Source organism: Fusarium coffeatum (assembly GCF_003316985.1).
Source record: "Fusarium coffeatum strain FIESC_28 chromosome Unknown BRIP53273_contig_22, whole genome shotgun sequence".
NCBI classification, from domain to species: Eukaryota; Fungi; Ascomycota; class Sordariomycetes; order Hypocreales; family Nectriaceae; genus Fusarium; species Fusarium coffeatum.
This window is the reverse complement of record NW_022157820.1, coordinates 47,287-62,937: the sequence shown is the minus strand read 5'-3', so window position 1 is coordinate 62,937 and position 15,651 is coordinate 47,287. Positions and strand designations below refer to the sequence as shown.

Below are 15,651 nucleotides of genomic sequence, written 5' to 3'. Positions count from 1 at the left end.
ACTAGCCTTATCAAGACATTCATTAATTCAACTCCTGTCAAACCGACGCATAACATGTGATGCAACAACTAAAAAGCAAATTCCCAGGAACCGTCTCGATTTGATATCAACGTCAGCCTCGGCGCCCGTGATGAAACATGATCCAAGCTTGCGTCAAACCTCGCATTAATGGACAATTCGGGCAAGGCATCGGCAAATGATTTCATCGTGCACCGCTCGGACGCGCATGTTTCCTGTTTCCCACCGCGCACTCAATCCGAAACACCGTCGGGACCATGTGACGATCAGTGATTGACGAGTGTGACGTTGACGATCGTCATGTATATTAGTCTCTGTTCTTTTTATATCTACTGACATGTCTGCATTTTCTTTTTTTCTTATTGTTTATTGTTATGTCAAAATGTCTACCACAAGTACTACACACGGAACTTTCCATATTGAAGAGTTGGTCGATTCTAAAAGAGGACCAAGAACGACATGGCGTGTTCAACAAGATATTTCTGATCTCTTCGCCGCTCTTGATGAACTAAGATTCGACCTTGATCCTTTCGGTCAGAACGAAATTCCAAAGGAAAACACATACGATTATAACTACGATTTTACCTACCATCAAAAACCTCTACCACCCCTACCAGCCCTTCCAAGTTCAACATGCATAGACTCAACACAAAGCGACACATCATCAGTATCTTTCATCTTTGCACGACGATTCGAGCAAGAAAAAGCCTATAACGACAGTATCCGACCAAAAGACGTTATTCGAGATACTGTACAACAAAAAGTCGAGAATTGGCTTGGACAATTACCGGAACGACATGATGTCGCGCATATCCTACGAAAAGACGCAATGCAAAGTTTTAAACGACAAGTCACGAAACGAAATCGACGACAAGCATCAGAACCCATCAACTCTATTCCCAGTCCACAAATCTCAGACGACACTACCATTGCGGTCTCGGATGATTGCAAATTGCCGTTTAACAAGACGGACAGTTTCCAGTTGGTCGGAAAGCCTGTTGTTGATCGGGGCAATGAACTAGATGGATACCACTCAGCATTATTACATATTCACAGACCGTCAAAAAGTCTTGGGCACAACAACTTCCGTCCGTCATTAAGACGACAATATCCAAGGGGTTTGGAAGATGAGGCTCGGTTAGGGATAGGTGTTCCTGTTCCTGGGGCGGAAAAATGGATCTAAAACCATCACTACATAGATGACATAGAATAAGCGAATACACATTTTTTACAACAAACTAACATGATCCAAGTGTCGCGAAACAAATTGCCCTATAAAAAGACTACTGTTTCCAGTATATTAAAGCCAGCCTTGTCGTGTCTTGTCATCCCAAACCCTGCTGCCAAGCCCATCATCAACATGATACGCGACTCACGTCACCGCATGAAAAATCCTTCTACCGCGTTTCTTCCTTCCAAAAACTCGGAAATAACATGGATTAGATAGCTGGTCGATCACGATGCAAGAATTGGGTCCCTGGCTCGACCCCTGACAAGAAACGGTGAGCACGACCTTTGATCATGCATTTTGGCAAATATCATGAACTTCATGATATCACTTACGTGAAGTCAACAAAACGTCCAATAAAATCCACCAAATATCATAAACCCTGTGGAACTTTCGGTCTTGGCGGACAAACATGATTTTTTGTATTGGAAGAAAAGAAATAGCTGATGTGCGGTTTAAAAGGCTTGTCTTGTCGCTGGTTGCTTTTTACAGTACAGATCGACCTTTCTCATTCAAGTACGTACTTGATGATTTTCGTTACTGAAGAACTTCACATGGAATCTAGAGTTGCTCGTGTATCTATTCCTCGTCAGGCATCCCTACCTCCAGAAGAAATCTGATAAAATGCACGTTTACGTCCACAGCGCCAATCCCTGGCTTGACGATCACATCAAAGCCTGCATCAAACAACACGTCAATGATGCAATCTTCTACGACGACTTCCACCAGATCCCCGAAAACGCTGAAACAGTCTTCCAACTTCTCAATGGCTGGGAATTGAATCATCACTTCGCGGTCCTGAACAGGGCGAAGCACGGTCTTCTCAACGCGTATCCCAACAGCGACGCTCTCGCGCGAAAGGATCATATGGCCAAGGTAGTGGATTATTGGGTTACGAAACGGCCTGATAGTATCCTCAAGGGTCATAGTCCAGCGACAGTGCAGCTGTCGCTGGATTATGCCGAGTATGTGGAGGACGCGCTAGCTGCGGCTGATGATCTAACGTTGCTTTACTCATTGGAGGATAACGAGAGTAAAGACCCTTCTGAACGAGATTGGTGGATTCTGAAACCGGCTATGATTGACTGTGGTCATGGAATTCGAATCTTCAGTACCATTGATGAGTTGGCTGATAATCTTGAACTCGCCGCCGATATCTCAGAAGAAGAAGAGGAAGAGGAGGAAGAAGTCGTGAAGGCGAAAGACGAAAGCGATACAGACTCAGATGGTTTTCACCCAAGTCTCTCAGCACCAGGTCTCAACTCCCTAGACGCCCTCATCACAGCAACCGGCAAACTTTCCATGAAGCAAGACATAAGCGACGCCGAAAAGATCCAAAATCTCACCATTGGCGAAAACGAACGTATTCCGTCCGCTCTGCTAAGAGAATTCGTCGCTCAACAATACATTGTTTCTATCCCACCCATTGACGGAAGAAAATGGCACGTTCGCGCTTACGTTCTTTCTGTCGGGCGTCTAAAGGTTCATGTCTTTAACGAGATGCTCGCCTTGCTAGCGTTGGATGATTATGAGCCACCATGGAAGAACCCAAGTTTGAAATCTTCTTTGACGAACACCGCTCTCCAAGACGAAGAAGAGTTCACAAGCAAAGAATCAATGCGGGATTTCTGGAAGATCGACGATACTTTACTACCCGGGGATTGGAAGACAAACGTGTTCAACCAAGCCTGCCAAATCTCCTCCGAACTTCTCCTAGCCGCCGCATCAACAATGGCCGACAAATTCACACCCCTAGATAAATGCTACGAGCTCTTTGCAATTGATTGTCTGGTTGATACGAAAGGGACGGCGTGGTTGTTAGAGGTTAATGAGACGCCTGCTTTTTATGAGCAGGGGTATGCGGGGGAGTTGGCGGAGAGGCTTATGGAGAGTGTTGTTGCTGTTACGTTGGAGCATTTGGGGGTTGGTGAGGGTATTCAAAATGGGGAAGCGAGGGGGAGGATGGTGGAGGTTTTGGATGCGGGTGAGTTGTTGGGGAAGAGTAATATTACGGAGATTCTACCGGGTGCCTTATAGAAGGATGGTAGAGAAGATAGATTTAGATTAGAGAAAAGTAATGCATTTATGATTTTAGTTCAACTTGGGGTATAAGAACCTGTGAAGGTGACAAAATCTTCAAATTCCAAGATGGAAGGGCTAACTCGGCTACGTGATGAAATTATTTAAATTTCCATATACCAGAGACGTATCACAAAGAAACGCCGAATACCTATACACCAGTTTGTAAAGAATAACTTCCTAGATGGTTTAAACATTCAAGGAATTGACTGGGTATTTTTCATTGGAGTTTATGTCTTTTTCGTATAACATTTCTGTGGTAGCGAAATATGCTCTAGGTTACGTCAACAACTGCCGACAGCCGCATAGAGATTGTCAACATCTCACAAAACGTTACCTTTATCACCGACGGCTGTAACCTGACCATTGTCAACCATCAAAGCGTACTCTTTGTCCATCGTCGCAAACATTCTCTCGTCATCTTGGCGCATCCCTCAATGATGAACGTCAATAATATCCCAATTATCAATATCCCCCCACATCTCGGATATCCGACCCTCTCCGAAAATTACCCTTTCGGGTAAAAGTCATCAAGGGCGCGCTGACATTATCACCCTATGTAACTCAAGCCCCAGTTGACCAACCTATCAAGACTCAGAAGGCTAGTTTTGTTCGAAAGGCGTACTGATGACATGCCGTTTCACTCTCCACAAATGCGGGTGTCGTCGCAATTACAGTTACACTATTGGCGAGATACATCATTGGTGATTCTGAGACACTATGAAGGGAGATGAGATATAAAGTTTAAGTTGCCCTGCTTCATAACATCGATATTCAATCACAAGATTAAGCATATCACGGCAATCATCATGGACTCTTTCAACCATCAAGATGACCTCGAAGCAGTCACATCCTCCCTCCAATCCATCCTCACCCTTCTCGCCACAACAACCCAAGACGTAAAAAACGACCCCATCATCAAAGTCGCACAACCAAAAGACGTCCCCTACCTCCAAAAAATAGGAACACCAGGTGAAGCCCACTCAATCGAGCACGTCCTCAACGAAGCATTCGCAGCCTTCGACCACCGCATGCGCGTCAACCATCCTCGCTTCATGGGCTTCATCCCCTCGCCCACATCACCTGTTGCGTGGCTAGGCGATATCGTAGCTAGCGCTTTCAACGCGCTGGGTGCGAGTAAGCTGCAGGCTAGTGGCCCGGTGGTTATTGAGAAGACGTTGATTGAGTGGCTTGGTAGACAGGTTGGTTTTGGGGAGGGGAGTGGTGGGATTTGTGTTTCTGGTGGGAGTATGGCGAATTTGATGGGGATTGTACTCGCGAGAGATCGATTTGTGTCGCAAGAAACACAGAAGGGTGTTGTTTATCTTTCTGATCAGACGCATTACTCTGTTGCAAAGGCATTGCGATTACTCGGTTTCAACAAGGACCAAATTCGACGCCTACCAGCTGATGAGTCGTTCAGACTTGACGCGACTCTTTTGGAGGAGACGATCAAACAAGATAAGGAATCAGGCCTTGTTCCGTTCCTGGTAGTCGGCACTTGCGGAACAACAAACACAGGCGCAATCGATCCGCTCAAGCGCATCTCCAAGATCTGCAAAACCCACAACCTCTGGCTTCACGTCGATGGCGCATACGGCGCGTCAGCCACACTATCCGCCACGAGGCATTCGACGGTCGAAGACGTCAAGTACGCAGACAGCATGTCCTGGGACGCGCACAAATGGCTTTTCCAAACCTACAGCTGCGGTTTGCTGTTAGTCAAAGACAAGACCAATCTTGTAAGGAGTTTTGCCAATGAAGGTGATTATCTGAGAGATGGCGCGGCGATTGAAGATGAGGATATACCCAATTTCTGGAATTACAGCATGGAACTTACGCGTCCTGCGTCACGCGCTATGAAATTGTGGTTCACATTGCGGGTTATTGGTGTTGAGAAGCTAGGAAAAATGATTGATCACGGGTTTGATCTTGCGGAGCGCGCAGAAGAGGAATTGCGTAAGCTTGACAATTGGGAAATTGTCAGTTCTGCCAGTTTGGGAGTCATCACATTTCGCTACGCGCCCGAGGGGGTTGCAGAAGATGAATTGGAGATCATCAACACTGGTGTCTCGAAAAGTCTGATTTCGAGTAATTTAGCGGGCGTTTTGACGACTAAAGTGCGCGGCAAGGTGGCGTTGAGGATTTGTGCATTGAGTCCGCAGTTGGGCCTTGATGATATGTCGGAGATAATCAGGGAAGCTGATAAATTGGCTAGAAGGGGGATTCAAAATGGAAATGGAGTGCATTAGAAGATACACTAGATGAGTTATCAATCAGAGAATTCTTATCAATCTTGTATTGCATCATATGATGGAATCAATTATTGCTCGGTGCTCCGAACCGAAAGACTCCGAAGCCGGAATGGAGATTTTGACTTTTACAATTTGGAATCAATTCCAGGGATCAGGGATTTCAGCACGTGTTTTCTGCCTTTAGCGGTATGTACCTGCTGTAGGTGCCATTTTTTTAGTGGGCGGCGAAAGCGGCATTGAACATGACATGACAGTCCACATTTGCGTCACCGCCAGTCCAGAATCAATTGTCCTGACTAGAGGTGCACTCGATCATGCATAGAATTATGCACTAATTACCTAAAATGTTCAAACAGGTAACTTACAGCAGCACAATTGAACAACTGTACACACTGATACAGGAACCAAGTGGATACCCCCCAGCAGCTCTTATCTCTTATCGTTATCTCTTGTCGCGCTAAAGATAAAAATGAATTTCCACCGCGTTCCACAGGAAAGAGCAAAGACCCCTGACGCTCCACTGGTCCTTGCTTTTTCTTCCTCTCCTTCCATTCTTAATCACAGCGTTTCCCTTTCCCTTGCTCTCCCTTCTCTTCTCTCCATACTCAACCATCACAAACAACCATCATCATGTCTCAAGCTTTCGTTCAACGCCCTGCTCCCGAGTTCTCGGCTACTACCCTCTTCCCTGGAGGCGAGTTCCGTGACATCAAGCTCTCTGACTTTAAGGGTCAATGGTAAGAACCCGGATGTCCACTGTTTACGTGTCTTGATTACTGACTTACTGTTCAGGGTCGTCCTTCTCTTCTACCCCATGGACTTCACCTTTGTCTGCCCTACCGAAATCATCCAGTACAACAACGCCCTCGACCGCTTCAAGGAGATCAACACCACCGTCCTCGGCGTCTCCACCGACTCCCACTTCACCCACCTCGCCTGGGTCGAGAAGCCCCGCAAGCAGGGCGGTCTCGGTCCCGACCTGGAGCTCCCCCTCATCGCCGACAAGTCCACCAAGATCTCCCGCAACTACGGCGTCCTGATCGAGGACGAGGGCATCGCTCTCCGCGGTCTCTTCATCATTGACCCCAAGGGTGTTCTCCGCCAGATCACCGTCAACGACCTCCCCGTCGGCCGCGACGTCGAGGAGACCATCCGTCTCGTCAAGGCTTTCCAGTTCACCGACGAGTACGGCGAGGTTTGCCCTGCTGGGTGGCAGGAGGGTGGCAAGACCATGAAGGCTGATCCCAAGGGCAGCTTGGAGTACTTTTCTGCTGAGGGTGAGTCTGAGTCTCGCAAGCGACCCAGGACTGATTAGGGGAACTGTGTGAAAACTAAGATTTGTATTGTTACAGGAGCTAAGGCATAGATGTTAGATTCCAATGAGACTTCGATTCCCATCAACACTCGCCAGTAAATACGACTACCACTTTATGACGGACGAGCGATGACGAACTGTACGACGAAAAAAGATATGCATCGGGGAATTGGTCATGGAGGATATGCGATAAAATAAAATTAGACATAGATTATAGACTTCCTTGACGACCGATTGACTACTTCAACGTGAATACCTCCCCTTCTTCACTCCCATCAATAATCCCAGTCATCGCTTCCCCATTCATAACACCATGGCAATAAGCATCCCTGCAAAAGTTAGTACGCGTCGCGACAACGTTGCAGTTTACTCACCCAATAAACCGATGTCCCCCATCATCCCTCCCCCTCAAAACAACAGGCCACTGCATCCCCATCACCACAGCAATAACATCCCCCTCCAAAACCTCATGATGCGCCAACCCCATATACCCACTATCAGTAACAACAAACCTCCGTTCACAATACGTCGCTAGAACAGCTTGTAACCATGACATGTCCAGTCCGACTTTGTACGTTTCTTCAAGCGCCTTTTCGCGCACTGCGTTTGCTTCGGGTGGTGTTTGGGGCATTTGGGTGGTGTCGTAGAATTGCATGTATGTTGCTGAATACGTTTCGACGCTCGTGTTTTTCTTTTCGAGACCTGAGGGGAAGGGGAGGCCGCCGATTAGAGTTAGGCCAAAGGCGGTTTCGACGGATTCGTCGGTTGGGTAGGTGGTTAGACGCTCCATGCAAGCGGAGTAGACTTCGCGGAGATGGTTCTTGGTAAAGAGTTCGCCAAAGTGTCGATATTCGTTCACATAGTTGACTCGTCCGATGATCTTCCCTCTCACAGCCAAACACCCGGGCTCCGTAGGGATATAAACATGTCTCCCCGGCTGCGCTCCCTTCAACGGCTCACCAATCCCATAAGCACAGCCCGTGCCAGTCTCAAGTCTCCAATCAGGAACCCAACTCGGCCACTCATCATCGTCATTCCTCTGTCTCGCAGACCAAATAACGCTCAAATCCGACGTATCATTCTTGATGATCGCGTCAGTCGCTTCTGTGAAGACATCTTTGACAGATTTGGAGTAATCAACGCTCATTTTCGTATCATCCATCCCAATCTCGCTGATCCCTAATAACGCAAAGACTTTATCTCTAGGATCAGTAGCAAGACGCGGTCGTAACGCTTCCAAAAGATCGCGCATGGCCCATTTACACGTCGGACGTGTCTTTTGCCCCAACAGGTCAGGAAGATATTCACTTCCCAATCTTGCGCGCCATGGAATAGTGCTCATCTGCGTAACAAGACACGCACCATTAACGTCCCTAGGATGCTCCTTATGCAGACCCTTTGCTTTGAAACAATACCATCTAGCCGCGGCAGAGATATATTCCCAGTCAAGACTGAACTCGCCACAGAGAACGAGAGCTTTTCGGGCTTGAATGATTTCTTGGACTGTCCACATTCGCTGAAACCAGGGTCGGTTGAAGAAGTTTGTGAATGCAGACCATGAAGCTTGGTCGTCGAAGGGAATGCCCAATTCGCGGGATTGATCCAGAGTCAATTCTTCTTTGCGCTCGAGTTTTGTTTCTTCGTGAGTTTGGTCGTAGTTGTCCCAGCGGAACCAGTCTGTCGCTGTTGGGAGGGCTACTTCACCTACTTTCTTGACAAAGTTTATGCCGAGTTGGGTGGTGGTGTCGGAGGGACCTAGCCATGCGAGGACGGTTTCTGCTTCTATGACCAGTAAGCTTCACAATCCACCAGCATTGAAGGTAGCTTACTATCGTAAATGAGATTCATCTTGGTAACCTGCTCAGACTTCTCCTTAAGATCATCCTGATTAATACAAATTTGGTCAATCCAGAGATTCTGGCCCGGGATGAACTTGTCTATCGCAACTATCGCCTCGTGAAGAGATGATGTTATGCTGAGGATTTTGCCATCGCACGGCACTTCGACGCGATCTGTCGCGTTTCCCCAACAGTATGACAATGCTGTGTATTTTATAGGGTCTTCTGGATTAAGTTGCACGTTTCTGATGCTTGCTTCGAGATGGTCGGTGATTCTGAAACTGACAAGACGGATCTCGGATTTAGAGACTGGGTTATAAGTGTAGGAGCTCATCTTGGAACAGGACTGACTGAATGACGCCGAGAAATATTAGCAAGCGGAAGTTAGAATATTTTGTTAGGTTATATAATCTTGCTTGAGGCCGCTCGCAGGATTGTGGCAGTGAGGAGCATAGCCCCTCAGTAAGCCGTGATGCCTAACCGACCCGCTGTGGATTAAGCGTAGACACTATTCAGACAGAATAGTAACGACCCGGGCAGGTGGGTCGAAGAAAAAGCGAGACTTAGCTCAGGGTATCATAAAAGTTAGGATGGTTTAACCTAAGCTTAGTGCCTAAGCAGATCTAAGTTATTTTGTCAATAGACTTCTGCGTCCTGGTTATTTTCCGGGCCGCCTGCCGGGTTCAATCACTCTTCTTTGATGGTAGTCAAATCCACCTCATCTGGCTCCTCCCAATCATCCGAAAAAGTATAACTCTCAAAACACGTCCCAACAGCCCCCTCAGTATCATAAAACACAAACTCACAAGTGCCTTTCTTCCCATGCCAAACCCCATCCTGCACAACCCCGTACCCTCTCCTCGCAAACTCCTCCCTCCGTTTCTCTTGAGGTACATGATTACAATCAAACGCGACGTGATGAATACCCCCCTCAGGCTGTCTATCCAGAAACTCCCTCATGAGCGAAGGGCCGGAGACAGGCTGCATGAGTTCCCATACCATATCGCCCGTATCTGCGAATGCGACTAATAGTTCGAAGTTGGAGTGTAAGCCGCGGAAGGTGCGGTTGGAGACGGTTGCGGCGTTGAAGGAGAAGATTTTGAAGGGGGGAAGACCGAGGTTTGTTAGGGATTCGATTGTTTTGCGGATGTTGGGGGTGACGATGCAGATTTCTACAACTTTGCCTAGGAACGGACTCGGCTGTGATGATGTGATGGACTCCATCGTGGTAGATAGATGGAAATTTTACGATGTTGTAGTGGAAGAATAGGACGACTTTAAGGTCTTGTATTAACCCTCACCTCACCGCGGGAGAGGTCGAGGGCGTCATATTATGCTACGTCATAGGCGCCGTTTTGCTTACCGAATCTTGATTTAAATTGCAGCTATCAAATGATCACGTATTCAGAAAGAAATGGATTTATCACAATTATTAAGAACCTACCAGTCATTGATAACTTGTCGTCATTAATCCTCCGAGCACTCCTCTCTAAAATGCCATCCGACATAATCTGGCCCCAGAAGTACCTCCCTGGCACAACCGACAACTTTGTGTCCAACGAGGTCATTGTCAAAGATCTCACCTCTGCAGAGGTCTGGCCATTCCTTGTCGACATCACCAAATGGGAAAAGTACTACAACAACGTTTCTCAAATCACCCCACCGCCTTCCGGATCCTTCCTCAAAGAAGGTGATAAATTCAAGTTTTCCACTTTCGGCTTCCCGCCTCTTCCGGCTGAAGTTCTAGAGTCTGTGACTCCGACAGACAAGTCGCCCGGACGTATCGCCTGGCGAGCTGGAGATGAAGAGTCGGCAATAGATGTTTATCATGCTTGGATAGTGGAGGACTTGGAATGGGGTGTTGTACGTGTTCTGACTCAGGAGTCGCAAATTGGCAAGCCGGCACAGGAACTGGCTGCCAAAAAGCCGAATCCTATGTTGCTTGGACATCAGGACTGGTTGGACGGTTTGATCAAGTATGCCAGGGAAAATAAGTAACGAGGCCAAGTGGACTATTGTTTTAGGAGACTGGCCAAACGGAGACGCATGGCTTGTCTAGCTACAAAGAAGTTAAAGTCAAGCCTTTTACCATCCACAATAACAATCTGATCTTTTATTTCTGAGAACTCCCTGCCATACTCATCTAATCTATCACTTATCTCGTCTATGCCCTAACATCGGACTTGTCCGAGGGAATGATCCGCTGTTCGAACGCTAACGCTAACGCGAACCCACTTCCCCGCGTCTCCCCGACATTTGCTGATTAAAAATCCAACCGACGCGACTGGTTGTGAGATTGCAGATATCGTCGGCGTCAAACATTATAGTGACAGCTGATCCTTTTGACCCCGACCAGTCAGACTCTCTACCTTGTCCACCCTCACTACAGACGCAATGTTGAGAGCTAGCCGCACAATACGCACAGGCTCTGCCGTCCGATCCATGGCCACGGTGGCTGGAGTCAGGGGACAAGCACCGTTAAGTCGATTCGAGCCGGATCATAGCGTCGATTATGTTGGCTTCTTGGACAAACTCCCCCGCTTGCGAAAAATGTAAGACAATGTTCTACCTCTACAGTTTACCAATTACTGACCTAGCTGTATCTAGCCTTGACCGCCCTCTCACCTATGCTGAGAAGGTTCTCCTTGCACACCTTGATGGAGAACAAGGCGACAAAGTGATTCGAGGTTCAACACAGTTGAAGTTGAAACCCCGGCGAATTGCCTGTCAAGATGCCACTGCCCAAATGGCGATCATCCAATTTATGACAGCCGGACTTGACAAAACTGCAGTTCCCACTACAGTTCACTGTGATCATCTCATCGTAGGGCGAGATGGTAGCCAGGAAGACCTTGCTGGAGCTCTTACAAGCCATAGCGAGGTGTATGAGTTCATGTCAAGTGCTTGCCAACGCTACAACATGGGCTTCTGGAAACCTAATGCAGGTATTATCCATCAGATTGTACTTGAGAACTATGCTTTCCCTGGCGGCATGTTGATTGGCACTGACTCACATACGCCAAACGCTGGAGGCATGGGCATGATTGCTGTAGGCGTCGGCGGTGCAGACGCGGTTGATGTCATGTCGGGCCTTCCTTTCGAGATTACTGCCCCTAGAATCATTGGTGCCAAATTGACAGGCCAGTTGAGCGGCTGGGCTAGCCCAAAAGGTACGTTATGTATGAACCATTGTCAAACAGTTACTAACACACCAAGATGTTATCAATGCAGTTGCAGGAATTCTTGGTGTCAAGGGTGGCACTGGAAACATTATCGAGTACTTTGGCCCTGGTGCCGAAACAATATCGGCAACCGGAATGGCTTCCATCACCAACATGGGCGCTGAGACAGGAGCAACAACGTCAATCTTCCCTTACTCCGAGGCTATGTCTGCCTACTTACGCGCGACTCGCCGGCCTGAGCTGGCCGAAGCTCTCCACGTTGCCAAGCATGAGCTTCAAGCGGACGAGGGTGCAGAGTATGACCATGTCATCGAGATTGACCTGTCCACACTAGAACCTCGCATCAACGGCCCATTCACACCCGATTTGTCGACACCAATCTCTAAATTGGGCGATGCCGTTCGGGAGAATAAGTGGCCGGAAAAGCTCACCGCCGGACTGATCGGATCATGCACAAATTCGTCTTTTGAAGATCTCTCCCGTGCTGCCAGCTTGGCACGCCAAGCTCTCGATGCAGGCCTAAAGCCCAAGATGCCACTGCTCCTATCTCCCGGAAGTGAGCAGACAAATCAGACACTTAAGCGCGAGGGCGTTACTGAGGTTTTTGAACGCCTGGGTAGTAAGATCCTGTCTAACGCTTGCGGACCCTGCTGTGGTGCGTGGGACAGAACCGAGATGGAAAAGGTATATTGAGATTCCTGACAAATCACCTGCACAAACTGCTCACATTTGACCAGGGCACGCCGAATTCGATCTTGGCATCATACAACAGAAATTTCACTGGACGACTTGATGGAAATCCTGCTACCCATGCATTCCTTTCTTCCCCTGACATGGTCATGGCCAAGGTCTTCTCTGAAGATCTTGGCTTCAACCCGCTGAAGGATAGTCTCGTCACGGAGACTGGCGAGAAATTCCACTTCCAACCCCCTAGTGGTGACGCACTTCCATCAGGGGAGTACGAGAACACAGACCACGTCTACGATGCGCCTTCGACAGATCCTCAGGTCCGACAAACCGTGACCGTCCAAATATCACCGGACTCTCAACGCTTGCAAAGACTGGCTCCGTTTAAGCCTTGGTCCGGGCAAGATTTTGTCGACTGTCCTATACTCATCAAGACTATGGGTAAATGCACGACAGACCACATCACTACAGCTGGCCCATGGATGCGTTTCCGTGGTCATCTCGAAAACATTTCCAACAACACCCTCATCGGCGCTGTCAACGCAGACAACCAAGAGGTCAACAAAGTGGTAAACCAAATCACTGGAGAGCATGGGGGTGTTCCAGACACAGCCAGAGACTACCAACAGCGCGGTCTTCCTTGGGTCGTTGTAGCAGACCACAATTATGGCGAGGGATCCTCGCGTGAACATGCTGCTCTTCAGCCCCGATACCTTGGCGGTGCCGCTATCATTGCAAGATCGTTTGCGCGTATCCACGAGGCCAACCTCAAGAAGCAGGGCATGCTGGCGTTGACATTCGCTGATGATACCGCGTATGATAAGATCAAGGCTTCTGATCGTATCAGCATTATTGGACTCACGGAATTGGCCCCTGGAAAGAATGTGCAGCTCAAAGTAACTTCAAAGGACGGTACAAGTTGGGTGACTGAAGTCAAGCACACCTTCACTCGCGAGCAAGTCGAGTATTTCAAGGCTGGAAGTGCTCTGAATGTGATGGCCAGCCGGCTCTCGGGCAAGTCGTCTCCGTCAGCCTCGGGGTCGACTTAGATTATTCATGTAATTACATGTACGATTACTACTATGCAGGATATGATCCATCCTTGGTCTCTATTATTAATTTTGTATTCTATTGATCGTAGGCCTTTAACATGAGAAACCTAGCTTTAGGTTTCTTGTTACTACTTATGGACTTTGGTTGGAAACACTGTAGAACAGAGTAATAGTATAGCAAACGAAGAGCGAAGATATCTTTGCGAACTTCATTCAGCTGATCTATGCAAACAGTTTTGGATGCTATCGCTACACGGCTAGAGCTCTCGTAAACTTGTGTCAAAGGTCAAGGATAGACCAGACCTAGACCCAAGTACTTCCAATCTCTCTCGACATTCCTTAGACCATCCCCCTCGCCAGTAGAACGATTGAGGCAAACAGATACCCTTTAAGGATCTCGCGTTCAAGGGGGCACCATTCTCAAACTCCCGTTCCAGGGCCGAAACCATTGCTTTATCCGGATTCTCTCGCCGCCGGGCCCCCATGAGATCACGGGTCAGGATCAAGTGTTGAAGGGTGGTTGGAAACGTATGGCCAATGTTCTTGGCTTTGGAAAGAATATTCCACCCAATGAGGAATGACCATGGAACGTGCAATGTCTTGAGCTTTTTCATTCTTGAAATTTGTGCCAAAGTATTTCGGAACGTGATATCTGGGGGCTCGTACTCGCCTTGTGACATCGCAGGTGCTACCCAAGCTGTGACATGTAATTCCTCAAGCGTGTCACTGACCTCCAAGAATGCTTCTGCCATGGTGTCAAGCATAACAGTGTCTATGTTGACATGTTCGTCAAGATCGGGGCGATGATGCCAGTCATACCGCAGTCGCTTGAGGCCTTTTGCCACAGATAAGATGGGAGCAAGGTAACATTCTCGTAGCCTGTAGATGTCCAACGACGTTAAGAAAGCAGGGTCGGGAGACGAAGGTCCTGGCCAGGCGAACTGGATGGGGTTGCCGATTGAAACTGAAAGACTCCGGAGCTTGGGTAGGTAGAATGCCGAAAGTGCCTCTGCAGTGTTTTTTGGATCGAGGTTTGGATCGGTTTCGATGGTAGATGCGATTGATACATCTTCCAAAGACTGAAGATCTGGAAAGGGCCGATCTTCAGTTGTAGGACAGACATACAATAAAAATATCGCCTCCAATGTCCGCGAATCCTCAGTCCAATTTATAGATGCAGAGAATTTGGCGAGATTTGGAAGAAGACATAGAAGCAGAGCCATAGTACCATCAGCCCATTTTTCGTGGACTTTACGGATAGTGTACAGGTCGCGGCTCTCCGGCACGTCCAAGTACGCATATGCATCGCAGTACAGAACGTTATTGATCCAACTGACCGCAGTAGTCTCTTCAACGCCCGTCGCCTCAATAGTTGTAGCAAGACGATCAAGAGGAGGCACGGGAACGCGGGGTGGCTCCGGGGTTTCACCTGGCCATGGAGGGTCGTCACGGTCAATGTGGTCTTCACCAACGAATTCCAGGCTTCGGACGTAGTTGCAAAGCTCTGGTCTTGCGAGTAGTGTTCGAATCAAACCGAGGGATTGCAGGACGGGTGCGTGGTATACTCGATACCATGATATCTGGATCGTGGAATAAAGCAGAGGTTCTACAAGACTGTTCAGCGACCGACACGTCGTGGAAAGCCTTCCTAGGAGATTTTGTGGAAGGCACTCCGCAACTTGGAGCTGAATCTCTTGAGGGAAGTCGAGGAATGAAGCTTTCTGCATCATTGTGTGTGATGCGATGTTAGGTAATGTGCAGAAGCGAAGTTTATCTCGCAATGTCAATGCTTGAGAGGAGCTGACGAATGCTTGGCCCATATTTACAGTGACCAACAGCCTTACAGTGGTGGTCTGAAACATGGACCACCCCTGTGTTGATCCAAGCGCTGGGTGCAACCACATAATTCACACAAACATCGTGACGGATTGATGCTACCTGTAATGATCAGTTTAGAGAAAATATATATGCTGCTACCGTCCTATAATTCGACCTTT

The 15,651-nt window shown here is 48.1% G+C and overlaps 8 protein-coding genes across 8 annotated transcripts; 6 read left to right on the top strand and 2 right to left on the bottom strand.

The window, feature by feature from the left end:
- Positions 1-400: 400 nt before the first annotated feature.
- On the top strand, positions 401-1,201 carry FIESC28_00801 (uncharacterized protein; the record flags this gene model as incomplete). Its single annotated transcript, XM_031154952.1, has 1 exon — positions 401-1,201. One exon carries the CDS (start codon positions 401-403, stop codon positions 1,199-1,201), a length of 801 nt encoding a protein of 266 aa, XP_031020987.1.
- Positions 1,202-1,870: 669 nt separating this feature from the next.
- FIESC28_00800 (uncharacterized protein) lies at positions 1,871-3,283 on the top strand (the record flags this gene model as incomplete). Its single annotated transcript, XM_031154951.1, has 1 exon — positions 1,871-3,283. The coding sequence occupies one exon, from the start codon at positions 1,871-1,873 to the stop codon at positions 3,281-3,283; it is 1,413 nt and encodes a 470-aa protein (XP_031020986.1).
- Positions 3,284-4,134: 851 nt separating this feature from the next.
- On the top strand, positions 4,135-5,577 carry FIESC28_00799 (uncharacterized protein; the record flags this gene model as incomplete). Its single annotated transcript, XM_031154950.1, has 1 exon — positions 4,135-5,577. One exon carries the CDS (start codon positions 4,135-4,137, stop codon positions 5,575-5,577), a length of 1,443 nt encoding a protein of 480 aa, XP_031020985.1.
- Positions 5,578-6,210: 633 nt separating this feature from the next.
- On the top strand, positions 6,211-6,895 carry FIESC28_00798 (uncharacterized protein; the record flags this gene model as incomplete). The annotated part of the gene is made up of 2 exons (XM_031154949.1): positions 6,211-6,317; positions 6,373-6,895. The coding sequence occupies 2 exons, from the start codon at positions 6,211-6,213 to the stop codon at positions 6,893-6,895; spliced, it is 630 nt and encodes a 209-aa protein (XP_031020984.1).
- A 238-nt stretch (positions 6,896-7,133) lies between these two features.
- Positions 7,134-9,957, bottom strand: FIESC28_00797 (uncharacterized protein; the record flags this gene model as incomplete). Its single annotated transcript, XM_031154948.1, has 4 exons — positions 7,134-7,224; positions 7,408-8,677; positions 8,725-9,042; positions 9,540-9,957. 4 exons carry the CDS (start codon positions 9,955-9,957, stop codon positions 7,134-7,136), a joined length of 2,097 nt encoding a protein of 698 aa, XP_031020983.1.
- A 270-nt stretch (positions 9,958-10,227) lies between these two features.
- Positions 10,228-10,731, top strand: FIESC28_00796 (uncharacterized protein; the record flags this gene model as incomplete). Its single annotated transcript, XM_031154947.1, has 1 exon — positions 10,228-10,731. One exon carries the CDS (start codon positions 10,228-10,230, stop codon positions 10,729-10,731), a length of 504 nt encoding a protein of 167 aa, XP_031020982.1.
- Positions 10,732-11,127: 396 nt separating this feature from the next.
- Positions 11,128-13,651, top strand: FIESC28_00795 (uncharacterized protein; the record flags this gene model as incomplete). Its single annotated transcript, XM_031154946.1, has 4 exons — positions 11,128-11,285; positions 11,341-11,903; positions 11,950-12,599; positions 12,653-13,651. 4 exons carry the CDS (start codon positions 11,128-11,130, stop codon positions 13,649-13,651), a joined length of 2,370 nt encoding a protein of 789 aa, XP_031020981.1.
- Positions 13,652-13,911: 260 nt separating this feature from the next.
- On the bottom strand, positions 13,912-15,384 carry FIESC28_00794 (uncharacterized protein; the record flags this gene model as incomplete). Its single annotated transcript, XM_031154945.1, has 1 exon — positions 13,912-15,384. The coding sequence occupies one exon, from the start codon at positions 15,382-15,384 to the stop codon at positions 13,912-13,914; it is 1,473 nt and encodes a 490-aa protein (XP_031020980.1).
- Between the last annotated feature and the right edge of the window lie 267 nt (positions 15,385-15,651).